The 13,403-nt window shown below is 46.2% G+C and overlaps 3 protein-coding genes across 3 annotated transcripts; 2 read left to right on the forward strand and 1 right to left on the reverse strand.

Moving 5' to 3' along the window:
- Positions 1-469: 469 nt before the first annotated feature.
- On the forward strand, positions 470-3,072 carry AOL_s00097g522 (uncharacterized protein; the record flags this gene model as incomplete). Its single annotated transcript, XM_011126355.1, has 4 exons — positions 470-641; positions 722-1,075; positions 1,139-2,236; positions 2,300-3,072. The coding sequence occupies 4 exons, from the start codon at positions 470-472 to the stop codon at positions 3,070-3,072; spliced, it is 2,397 nt and encodes a 798-aa protein (XP_011124657.1).
- Positions 3,073-4,006: 934 nt separating this feature from the next.
- On the forward strand, positions 4,007-6,915 carry AOL_s00097g523 (uncharacterized protein; the record flags this gene model as incomplete). The annotated part of the gene is made up of 5 exons (XM_011126356.1): positions 4,007-4,360; positions 4,426-4,459; positions 4,530-4,657; positions 4,717-4,801; positions 4,862-6,915. 5 exons carry the CDS (start codon positions 4,007-4,009, stop codon positions 6,913-6,915), a joined length of 2,655 nt encoding a protein of 884 aa, XP_011124658.1.
- Positions 6,916-9,576: 2,661 nt separating this feature from the next.
- Positions 9,577-10,192, reverse strand: AOL_s00097g524 (uncharacterized protein; the record flags this gene model as incomplete). Its single annotated transcript, XM_011126357.1, has 2 exons — positions 9,577-9,844; positions 9,987-10,192. 2 exons carry the CDS (start codon positions 10,190-10,192, stop codon positions 9,577-9,579), a joined length of 474 nt encoding a protein of 157 aa, XP_011124659.1.
- Positions 10,193-13,403: the final 3,211 nt, after the last annotated feature.

Consider the following 13,403-nt stretch of genomic DNA (forward strand, 5'->3'; position numbering starts at 1 on the left):
TTGTCGGTCGCGTCTACACGGTAAGAAGATACATACGTAACGGTCCCCGGGAGCACATCTCTCGCACCGAGGATCCCGGTGGACTGGGCCAACGCGGGGCTCCCAGGGAAACATCAATTTTGCGACACCCCAAAACGACTCATTGTTCGTGCTGCTCCAGTAATATATCCCCCACTACACTTAACAGGTACTTTCTTAGGTATCAACGAAAAAAGAAAATCAATTAGACACAATATCAGCACTTGGTACTTTACTTACTCCATTTCATCGTGCGACGGAGCTGTTATAATCAATTCTTATCTATTGAGGGGGTGGCCAGGTACTTCATTTCATGCACAGTATACCTGGTGGGGGGGTTTTTTAGCTCTTTGATTCGACTCCAGCCTTTGCGACTTCATTCAGCCACAACGACAACTACATCACCATCATTACCATCGTCCTATCATCGCCCTTTCGATCACCCGTCGCCATGCCGTCCTCCCATCATGCATTGGGCCTGACGGTCATCATCCTCTGTGGCGAGGGATCTGACCTCAAGCCAATCTCAAGCTCCATCAAGCTCCCAAAAGCCCTGCTCCCCATCGCCAACAAGCCAATGATACAATACCCTCTCGAATGGGCCCTCGATGCTGGACTGGACAGTACTTCTCCCTTGTCAACTTCAGATACTCACTATTCTACTGGTTGAAAATTCGAACTGTCGCTAACCGAACCTTTGTAGCAATTGTTATCGTCTGCCTGTCCGGCCAGGAAACAGCTATTCGTACAGCAGTAAATGAAATCTACGCCACTCGAGAACCCCACCCATCCGCTGGAAAAAACCCAAAACCCCTCCAGAAACCGAAGATTGTTGGTGCTGCTTCACCCGGCTCCAGAACCGGTACAGCCGATGTCTTACGTCACCCACAAGTCTACAATCACATCAAGAAGGACTTCATGATCCTTTCCTGCGACTCAATTTGCGAAATACCTGCGACAACCATCATCAAAGAATGGATGCTCCTCCCAGAGACCGTCGGCGATAAGAAGGGCGCTCTCGGAGTCTGGTATGAAGTCAAGAAGGAAAAGGGCGTTGGTATGTCAAACACCTATATTCCCACATATGAGAGAGAATATACATGTTAATACCTAGCGATAGAACGGGATACTATTATTACCGGGCCGGTCCCACGTTATGACCTAGAGTCTCATCTCAGAACAACAGAAGCTCGCACAGATCCAACCACAGAACTTACGTACCTTCTCCAGAATTTTGGCTCTAGGACCGATGATGGTAAGGGCGACATCGAGATCAGAAGATCATTGTTCAAACACCATCCCAAGGTCATGTACCACAGCCTTTACAGAGACGCCCACATCTACATTTTCCCAGCTTGGTCCCTCAAATTCATACTCAACAACCCTCGTAGCAAACTCAAGAGCATCAAAGACGATGTTCTCACTTGGTGGGCCAAAGCCGGCTGGCAAGGCTCCGGCTTGCAAGCCCACAACCTAGGAATACTGGACATCCTCTCAGGTGAGGACGGCGATGATGGCAGGAAATCCGATAGTCTTAGTATGGCTAGCTATCACGACGACGAAGTCACCGAAGCCGATGTCGAGAAGTTTCTCGGACTGTCTTCAATGGGGCAGTCTGGTTATTCCACCACACCAGGTGCAGGCAAGAGAAAGGAGATCAACACTCGAGGGTGGTTCCCAACCAAGAACAAGATTCCTTCACCAGCTGATAGCCCAATCAGCAATTCCAGCGAGGAGAAGGTATTCAAAAAGATCAAGAAACCTGCATACAACGGGTTATTCTGTCCTGGTGTCGCGGTTTTCAAACCCAAAATGACAATCACCCCGCTCGCAACTACTCCGCTTATTAGGAGGGTCGACACATTACCTCTCTATCTGTCTACCTGTCTAGAGCTTGCTAGGAATCCCACTTACAATACGAAGCCTATTCACTCCAGCGCAGTTATCGACAGCAAAGCCAATGTCTCGAATATTGACAGCATGGTTGGGTCCGGTACCAAAGTTGAAGGTAAAGTCCTTGTCAAACGCTCTGTCATAGGGAAGGACGTCAAAATCGGTGCTTCAGCGAAAATCCAGGGCTGTGTTATTCTCGATGGGGCACAAATCGGGGCCGGCTGTAAGCTTGAAGGTTGCATTATCGGAAGGCATGCCACCATTGGGGAAAACAGCACCCTAACATCCTGCCAAGTAGTTGAGGATATCTATCTTCGCAATGGAAGTAAGTTTGAACCTGAATGTCTGTAATAGGAATGGTTTATCACTAATCTATATGCTCCTGTAGCCGTCGAGAAGAATCAGTTGATCACCGAAAGTTCTCTACCAGAATCTGACGAAGAAATGGACGATGTTTTCGATGGTGGCAACGACGGTGCAGGAGATGGAGAGTATGAGTCGTCAGAAGAAGATGACGATGATGACGATGATGAAGAGGAGGACGATGATGATGCTACAACGACACAGTCGATTCCTACTACAACCAAGTCGATTCCCACTACCTCCAAGGAGCATGTTACCCAACTCTCTGCGGTTGCTCCTGCCCCAAAAACCTTTGATGCCAATTATTCGATTCAAGAAACTCCAGACCCCAAGAAGACGGTTGTCGAAATTTCAGGAATGAAGGATAAGCAAATTGAGCAAACAGAAACTGAGGCTGGTGAAGAAGAAAGTGGGCCCACTGTCCCATTCTCCCGGCTAGAACTCCAAGGGGAAGAAGATGATGAGGAAGATGATTTTGAACCGGATAGCGATGATAGTAGCTTCTGCGCGGAGGAGTACGACTCCAACTTTGAATCAGATGGCCTAGTATCAGGCGACGACACTGGTAATCTCAGCGGCCCTGAGGAAGATGGTGGGCCTTTAAAGAGCCCGAAACGAATCTCTGGGAACTTCTCTCGGGACATGTCACAGAGTATGGCACAAATGGCTTCGATGAATCTCAGTGCTGTTATGGGTGGAGCGGATAAGATAGATGAATCGAAGAAGGAGAGCTTACCACAAGTGACCGAAGTTAGTGAGGTCAAGAAGGATGTTGAGATTACATCTTCTAACAACTAGTAGCAAGGCTTATCTTTTCCAACCCTGAATCGGTTCTCAACAATTCTATTCTCAGAGTCTCTAACTTTTATTTATTCTCCCTCTCTTTGGTTTCCCAGGGAGTTTCTTATACCCATTTCCTTGAACCTGCCATGCATTTTGATTTTGCGCGCCTGCATACTACATTGACGTCCCTACTACCAGACAAGGACAGCTACCCAAAAGACCAATAATTCTATTACCGTCGCGAATAGCCAAATGTACAAATTAATTTAATTTACATGGAACTGTAAATACACTAAATATGAAGCGCACGTACATTCTGCACATATGTGGCTGGTGCCTGGCCGGTTAACGTTCTTTGTGTTGTGGCTGAGCCGGAATCCTGATTCGGCTGTTGGTCTGTGTGAGGCCCGTCAACCTCCTATCAACAACCTCCTCAACACCCACGCCTACACCTCCACCAGACGGCTGCCCGTCCTTGCTCCCAGAACTTCATCAATATCGCCAGAAATTTTATCGCTTACGTCGTCTTTGTCGGCTGTCTTGTATCTGTCACTGATTTTCGCCGCTTCTCTTGCTTCCGAATAGCGCCAATTTCCAGCGAAAGGGAGTGCGCGTGTTTGCCATCAGACGCTACCAGGACCGATATATATCGCCGCTGGTCCATCGCGTTTGCACCGACTAAACTCCATCGCAACCCCCCTGCTCCACCTTCAACCATATCGCACCCCCTCGCCGCACTCGTTTCGTGTGAGCAACATAGCTTCGAGGCTTTCTGTAACCGTCATCTTCCTGGCACACCTCGTAGCAATAACACACACATATACACATACGCATACGTCCACAAACAGACCCAAAAATAACACAGACTACCCGACATATCGTCAATCCGCACAACGGATAGGCTTTCGGCAACCATCGGCGGCCCGTTCGCCTTCCTCAACGGTTGGCCATGGCCACGGCCATATATCCTAAGATCAAGCTGAGCACTCCGAAGGCCCCACTAGGAGGCGTCTTGTCTACGGCTTCTGCCGTAAATCATGCGATCCCCCGCCCTTCGCCCACACCCTCTAAGACTCTACCTTCTCCGACAATGTCATCCACCGCTATAACTACTTCGTCGTCCATAAACGGGACTGGTTCGGCCTCTTCTAGTTCGAATAACGTTCGGACTAGCGAACGAAGGCGGAATGCTCCCAATAAGTTCGGATCCGACCTAGCTGCGCATGGAAGGATTAAGAAAGATCGAGGGGCAGATCTTGATGAAGATGGAGATTCTCTAGCACTAAACCAACCCCCTAGGAAGGTATGTGGCGGCACCTCGCCTGCTTTGATATTTGGGCGACCGCTAACAATACGTTGTCCTTCTAGAAACTAAAAGCTATGCCTAGAGGTATCCCCACCGGTACATGTTGCAATCGCACCCGAGTGTATAGACAAAATTGATGCTCATGCGCTTTTCTTCTTATTTTTAGTGATCACGACTCAGTACATACTCGACAAGTACAAAGATAAACCGCCGTCGTTAACGCTACACATGCACCCTACCCATTTCCGTTTCGATCAACAAGATGGGACATTTAATTATAACAGTGCTATGAGGGTGCGCGAGCAATGTGAAAGATCCCATGGGGTTTGAAAGTTTGCTAACTTGGGTAACAGAGCATACTAGAGTATATCGCGCAAGAAACCATACCGGCTGATGCTGTCGAGGTGTTTCGTGATGCTCGGCTTCTATTTTACGAAGGTATTGTCCAAAAAGCGAGCTCCAAATTTGAGTCAAGTCTAACATGATGTGATGCTCAAGGACGTCTCATTGTACACATACATGACCACCGAACAGCTGCTAAAGGCGTAGATGGTGCACCCACAAAACCGAAGAACGATATGCTATTCTCTTTAAACCGATGGAACGAACACCTCACACCTTCGCCGTTTGCGCCCTACCCCGCTCAAAAACCAGGGGACGCCAAAGAAGAACCTGTAGTAAATGGCGACATCAAACCGATGGATATCGACTCCTCCTCGAAACCAGGAGAAAACAAGAGGGTCTTCAAAACAGTCCTACACCCGACACCATCATCCCTACATGCCGAAATATGCCTGTTAGCATTAACGCCCTTACCACCTACTGCACGAGGACGCAATGCATCTGTTGTACAAACCCCCGCCACACCAGCCTCAGCTCATCCCTTGACGGTTTCTACGGCACCCAACACTAAACTCCCGACTATATTGAACGATAAGACTTCCTTAACATTTGAAGCAGACTATCTGTTATCGACAGGGCCTTCGCTAGTATTAACACCCGCAGAGTCACCCGAACATGCAGCAGCGATAATAGATGCACTGAAACATCCCTTGCATTCACGGCCTGTTCCGCCGAAGAAGACAAGGAAGAGGACCGTCAAAGAAATGGCGGTTGACGAGGCGAAGGCAGCGGAGGAGGAGAGACTGATGTTGATTATGGACGAACGCCACCAGCCATCGACAGTTGGTGCAGCAGATGATGGACCGGTTGGCACTGGTGGCTTTGAGCCCTCATTTAAGAGATGGAAGGCTCTCGAGTCGATCAAACAGAAGCATGAGGAAGATAGGATTAAAAAGGAACAGGAGAAGAGACAGCAACAAGAGGAAGAGCGCCGGAAAGCTGCCAAAGAACCGAGGCCAGAGCCTTCGATAAGGACCCCGGTCTCTGCCACACCGGTGGAGCAATCACCACTCGACAATAAGGGATCATTGAGGGATATGATTGCGAGGAATGGTGCTATACAACAAGCTCAGCAGCAACAAAGGGAACATCTTGCACAACAAGCTGCTGCTGCACAGGCCCAAGCTGCTGCACAGGCGCAGGCGCAGGCTGCGGCACAAGCTCAGCGTCAGCAACATGACGCTGCTGCTGCTGCTTCCGCCGCCCAAGCAGCCCAGGCGCAAAGGGAGGCACAGGCACAGGCGAGGGAGCAGCAACATGCTGCACAAGTTGCGGCTCAGGCACAAGCACATGCGGCCGCAGCGCAGACACCCACAAGCGCTCCCCAACAGACGTCAGCCACGCAAGGTAGCCCAATAGCAGCTGCTTCGTCTCCTTTTGCTCACCAAGGCTCCCCTCCTATGCCAACACGAACATCCACCCACTCCTCACAACCAGGATCTCGCCAGCAATCGCCACACATGTCTACTGTTCAGTCCATTCAGCACCAGCACAACCAACCAATGCCAGGCTCCCCAGCGATGCATGCATCGCCAATGATGCGTGTGACGACGTCGCAGCCAATGCACGGTTCACCAGCTATGGCTCAAGGGAGCCCACTTGCTCGAAACGTTGGTATGATGCAAGGTGGGCATGTCATGAACCAGGCTCAGGCCATGGCCCATCAAATGATGATGGCTGGCGCCCGAAATCCTATGGTCATGAACAAAGCGGCACATCAGATGGCACTTGGGCAAAACCCTGAGCAGCAGAAGATAATGATGCAACGCGCCTTTTTAATGCGGCAAGCGCAGCAGCAGCAACATCATCAGCAGCAGCTTCTTGCTGCCCAACACGCAGCTGCGCAGCAACATCAACAGCCACAAATGATGGACGGCATGGGCGGTGTTGCTGGTATGCACCCTGGTATGGCCGGAAGAGGCTTTATGGGCGGTATGCCTGGCGGTGGTGGGATGCATATGAATGGCATGATGGGCGGCATGCAAATGGGCATGAATGGATATCCTCAGATGATGGTCGCCAATGGAATGGCTGGCGGCGGCGGGATGCCCATAGGTATGATGAATGGAGCAGCACTGCAAGGGTACAGCCCTGCGCAGATTAATATGCTTATGGCTAGAGGGAGAGGCCAGCCGCCTCAGGGTCAGTGAAGAGCGTGGCCCTAGTTGGTGGGTATGCTGGAATTTGCGCTCCCCTTTACCCTAGGATCTTCAACGCTTTACGATTTATCAACTGGGTTTTTTTGTTTAATTTTTGTCTATCGTTATGAAGGGGTGCGGAATCCTGGGAGTTCAACGTCTTTGCTTTGCTTGTTTTCGTCATTTTATTTATTCCGCTGGTTTCAAAGGTTCCTGTTTTCGGTTTCTTTTCTTTGAGGGGATAAATGAAACTGGAAAATCGATATATTCGCGATACCACGTGGGTCTTGTTTTGTATCCCCGCCCTTCCGGGTACTTAGGCCCACTCACCTCTCTATTTTCTCCAACACCATTTCTCCTTCTCTCCCTCTTCCAATATATGTCTATCTGGCCTTTCTATGGTCTTGTATATACCCCGGAGGAACACAATGTCGGTAGCGAAGTGGGCTTCTTTATGGGAACGTGCTGGCTTTTATCTGTCTCCTCTGGCTTTTTCTCTCTCCTTGTTTTGTTGAGTTGGGACCGATATCAATTCTGCTCGTTCCTCCCTGTTGCCAACGTGCAAATCATCACCCTTTGCTTTATTTTGCGATATCCTGCTCCATACCATTGTCGCGGCGTTAAACTTCTATTTCTCCAGTCTTGTTTTTGATCCGTGCACTAAATACCACCCCGTCTTTTTTATTTCCAGATTATTTACCCTATTTTTTGAACGGTAGCCTCCATTTTCCTTTTGAGTTTCCTCCCCTGCGCACGTACGTGCACATTTTATCCTAGCCTTTTGCACATATACTACTTACGTACTTCTTACCATCCCCTTTTGACCGTTGATGGCCTGGATGATGCAAGACAGATAACGTTCTTCCCCTTATATTATCCTTTGATCGTTTTCTAACGTCAAAACCTCCTTTTTTTTTTTTCTATATAAATTTTTTCATCCTTTGACGTCGATCCCTTTATAAGCTAGGTTGTAGGCAGCCTTCTTACTCTTTTTTTCTCTTTCCTTTAAGTCCTCTTGAACGAATTTCATTTCAATTATTATTACTTTGTTTTCCTTCTGACACCATATATTCCCTCGCCCCCTACCATTCGAACTTTTCTCCCTTCCTTGGCCTTCCTCAATTTTCATGGAAATTTAAGATTCTTGAATGATTTTATTTGAAATTATTATTCATATTATTGTCCCTATCATTTAAAATCGTGAGATTGGGTGGCTGGGGTCGGCTTCGGAGGGCTTGTAGTGTGAAGCGTTTTCGAAGTTACAATTGCCAGTAAGAAGAGAGGAACGCTTAGATGAAACCTCAACCTTACGTATACGGCCATTATTGTGATTTAAGCCTTTATGAAAGGTTGAGGTTGCTATCGTGATGATAGTTGTGGTAGACGTTCATGTGTAAGAGTAGTGTAAGATCCTTTATACCTGCTACCTATTCACGGGCGTAACTGATCGATTAGGGAAATATGTAAATCATCATTTACTAGCATGTATAAGCAATATATAAACTCATACAATGCTTCCATAAACTACTTAAGTACCTTATCATTACAGCTCTCAGCCACTCGGACCAGGTCTGTTGAGAATCGGACCACTCGTGTTGGTGGACCTTGCTCCACACACGGCTAGCTATCTAGAATCTTTCGTGTTTAGAGCTCCTGCCTAACTATCTATAATCCAAACTGGTTAGTTAATTAGCTTAAGAGCTAAGACAATTGCTTCTTCCTCCATGCGAGTAATCGTTACATGTACATACATGAAAAAAAGTCACGCAATAAGCTGCAAGTCGTTATCATAGCCTGTCCTGGTGGGTATACCACATCCCGGCCTGGACCGTGACTTCCTTTTTTATTTTATTTCATTTTACGCTCCTCCAGACTGCAGAGCCCCATAATGCCAGGTAGTCATATTCGCGTCAAAGACCAGAGCCTTATCACACCGCATGGGAAATGTGATGGTAACGCCCTGTAATGCATACGGGGTGACAAGACATACATCATGAAAGCCCCAAATGCCATGGGTTGTGCAGGGTTCTGAAGACATCAGGCAACACATTTCGAACTAGAATTGACACAATTTACATTGACAAAGTTAGGAAGTTCTGCATTAAATTCAATGAGGATGAGGGAATAGTAAATATAAGTAGTGTACCTTATTGTGATGTATACATATAATCGATTGTCCTATCCCTTTCTTTTGGAAAAATTGGAAAGGTTAATGTTCGTATCCAGCCAGAAAAATAGTTCCTTTAAAATACAACAAGACGGACGGCCGGTCAACCAGGGCCACCGCTGGTTTTTTGTCTTTCCTCTTTTTTCACGAGTAGCTATTTAAATTTCGAATCGGGGCTATATATATATATATCTTGAATTTTGGCTTCTATAGAGTTTAAAGCAATACACATACAAAAAAAGATTTGACAGGAAGATATGTTTGTTAGGTAAAACAACTCTCATAAAAGTAGCGGAAACAATTGACCTTCAAGATAATATATAACCGTTTTATATAATACCGCCCATTATGCCCTTCTCTTCCTCTAAATTTAAAACACCTCTTCCAACCTTTGTACTTTGACGCTTTCCAGTTTGTATGACGTGATGTGGAACCGAGCATATTTCGCTACCGTTGGGATTGGCCTTACTGGTAGAGATTCAATCGCAATAACTGCTTCTGTGAAGCTAAGGAGAAGCGGGCAAGCCCTCATTTGGAGTCCGCAAGTTTGCAGCTAAGTGTCCTTCGGTAGTTTTGGGGTCGCGGCTAGGGCCACGGTTAGGACCACGAGGGTCCTGAGGAGCACCAGATTCAGGCCCTTTATTCTTGTCGGTACCCATACAGCAAGAGCCAGGACTAGTGCTCTTCGAACCGGCGGGGTTGGTTGGCTTAGGAGGTTTTGGTTGCCCGGCGGGTGGGCCGTTGCCCATGGACACAGATACTGGTTCACCGTTACTGTATTACAACGATTTATAATGTCAGTTACAGCTCTTCTTTTTTTTTTTGCGTTTCATTAATTCAGCTTAATGGGGTTATCTTCAAGGATATAGGAGGTGGAGGAGGTGGAGGAGGAGGAGGAGGAGGAAGAAGCACGTACGCATCTTTGTTCATGGCCGCCGCAATCTGGTTTGCGAAATCTTCGCCCCGTGTCTCTTTGGCGTGTTTGTAGTTTGCGTTCTCTGCTAGAGTCTTCGACCCACAATAAGGGCCGGAGCAAAAGCAGCCCGCAGCTGTGCAGATGCACACGGAGCCACCGAATGCGCACCTGCAGATCGGTTGCTGGAGAACTTGAACGGTAGACATGCTGGTTGTTTTTTCTGATATTAATATCTATGATGTTGAACGGCGGTTTATTTAGTAAATTTGCAAAACTGCTAAACAGATAAATCTAAAGCTATGTATAATGAATACCTGGTAAAATTTGGAGTTTTTGAAGTTTGAAGTTGCAAAATTGGAAATGTTATTAAGAGAGAAGATTGTTTATAGAGCTGATTGATGATTGTGATTGATTGACCTGGTGATTTCAAACTTCAACGAGGAGATGTCGCCGCCTCTTTATAGAAGAATTTGCTCCATGACCGATAATGATCATAGTGAACAGAGGACTTAATTGCAGTCCTTTGCAATGGATTCGTCTTTGTTACTGTGATGACATTGCTATCTCGACATCTGCACAGACAGTTACTAAATCTGTCCTTGAAGCTGGAATTCCCAAACCGTCCATTTCGCGTTTTTTTACAAATTCGAATTCGGAAGTTCGATCCACCTGTTTAGTCAATGGCGAGGCAATTATAGGTCTTAGACTATCTTAAAAAATCTATCTTTGTCGTCGTCCGATACATCAAGCTAGCAAGTTTTGTCTGTTGACCTTGAGGGGAGAAATTTAAAAATTACAACGCATTGTACGACGACAATATGCAACAAGTTCGAAAGTTATCACACAGAAACTCCCAGGGTGGAATAGATTGCTTTGTCTAATTGGACGGGCCTTAATATGCGGCTGCTATAATAAAGGGTACACGTGCATGTGGTGTACATTTCCATTGTTAGCAGATGTGTGTACCCAAGCTGGATGTATACATGTATATGTACATGTATGGCAGCAGCAAAGGCCGCCGTCAGAGATGTTTTTTCCCTTGTTGGCTACACACACCGTAACTCTCAGTGCGCCCAGGCGACAAATTGAAACGCTTGCGAAAGTAGAAAAGTGGCGACGGGCGTTACGCATCTGTGCATTAGTTCGAAAAGTGCTTTTTTTTAGGGGAGAAGGCACACACACTTGGTTCCCGCTACCCTCCCGGGGCTATTCTACTTTGGAAGAGCCTTTGGACGAAACGATGTTAATCATTTTTGATTGTTTTTTTTTGAATTCCTTTCTTCTCTTTTCCTTGGAAATATTTAGTAGGTGGAATCATGACAACAGGCGCCTGATGCAAATACATGTGCCTTGGGGTTCTTCCTGTCACACGTGCACATCCTTCCGCAGCATATAACTCAAGAAGAAGAAAAAAACATTTAGATGGTTAGAAATTATTTTTTAGAAAAAAGATTTTGCGCCCACTGATGTTGCATAATTTGTACGTGCTGGCGCTGCTGCAGGGAGCAAAGATGTACATATGTATGTGGAGATGGGACGATTGACACTGTCATTGCAAGCAGCCGCACCCCAAGGCCGTTGTCTGAAATTTCAGAAATACGGAATTCCCCCTTTCGATTCATCTGTCCTTTTTCTCTAATTGGTCTAAGATTCCATATCAACCATTTGTTCAAAAGCTTCTGGCCTATAGCCCCAGGCTTTTAGTTGAAAGGTCGAGACTGTTATGATGTTGTTGAATCCGAGAGCCAAAACTAAAAGGTGTTTGCTCTTTAATTTACTTGGACTTCATCGTCCCGTCTGAATTCAATCTGTTCATTCAATCTTCTGCCCCGCTTGAAAATACCCAACGGTGACATATGCATGTATATGATAGCCATCGTTCATCTATATCGCATCTATAACCTACTTCGGTTGTGGCAAGGCTGGCCACCTACAGAATGACCCAGATCCTACCTCAAATCTGCAGCTTAAAGCTGCATTCGATTTAACTTGACAGCTCACGATACGATAATTCATAGCAAGGCCAGCTCTCCACGAGTAGCTCTCGCGAAATCGAATCAAATTCAACAGAAAATATTGAAACTGCCGATGAATGTGAAATTTCTATCATTCCAGTTACTGAACTGCGGCCCCGATCTGCCAGCGCTGCAGCGCGACATCTGCGCGAGTCTGTACAGCATGTCTATAGCTCTTTTCAGGGTTAGCTCTTCATGTCCTCCCTGTCTTCGTTCTTCTCTCTCTATCTTTTTTTTTCAATGGCATCATGAGTATATGAGCTATATACTTGCAGCAAACCTGGTTGCATTTTCCTTCTTGAGTGTGAATCTGATGCGCATATATGCAGTTTCCATAGTTCTTCACTGTGACTGTCTATGAGGAACGTGCATCTTTTTTCAAATGGCTCCTCTAGGGTATATCTGAATTGAGTCCATGGCAATGATCCTGATATTTGTATCTATACTTCGTCCCTAGACCTAAAACCTGTATGTTCCCGTGAGCTCACAAAACTACGAAACTACGTTATCGAAATATCACAAATCTCGCCATCTGCGAGTGTCAGGTGTTTGTTGTTAATTTTAATTTGTTTGTATAACATTACTTTACGGCACGTAGACGGTAGACGCTATTTTGTCTGATGTTTCTCTAAGCGCTGCTTAGAGCTTACGATATGTAGGGGTATTCGGCTCCATGCATTCATGTTTGCTCTTTAACTAGGTAGACGAGCTGACCGGTACCGCCTTTTTGGAGACTAAGTTAGTACACACCCAAACATCTCCATAGATAGACGGCCGTCTACGAGATTGTCAGGGATAAGTCGATCTCGTGTTTCCAACTGGCATTTCTTACAGCCCTCTTTTCTTTCTCTTTCTATATAAAGCATTTTCTAGATTTATAAATTATTTAATTGGCCAGGAATCTAGAGCTCTAAGCTGGTTTCGAGAGTGGGTGTGTTTAAAGAGCTCAATATGCACAGTACGTCGTCCTATCCCCAGACTCTCGGGACTGACGTCTACGTACTATTTGTCCTGTGGAAAAAAAGTGACCTGCAACACAGGGAGCTCACACTATACAACCATGTGATTCCGTACCTCGACCAGCAGGTTTTGATTGGACTCGCGCGCGTAGTTATTTATGCATTTTCTTTCTTGGGATTGTTTGTGTCCATTGGGGTCGACTGTGTCCTTTTTTTGGTGAAATGATATAGCCTTCGGAAGAACCGATACTTGATTTTTTATGTGGTTGTGGAATCCATGGTTTGATATACTATGCGAGGCATTCATCGCTCTCTCTCTCTCTTTTTTTGATTATCATTTCTTGACAGCTTGCATATCCCTTTTTAGCTTATGACGAAACTAGTCAAGCTGTATTGTTATATAATATAGCATGCGTTCTTTTAAGGTTTATTCAGATCAGCTC

The sequence above is a fragment of the Orbilia oligospora genome (assembly GCF_000225545.1).
Source record: "Orbilia oligospora ATCC 24927 unplaced genomic scaffold scaffold00097, whole genome shotgun sequence".
In the NCBI taxonomy this organism is placed as follows: Eukaryota; Fungi; Ascomycota; class Orbiliomycetes; order Orbiliales; family Orbiliaceae; genus Orbilia; species Orbilia oligospora.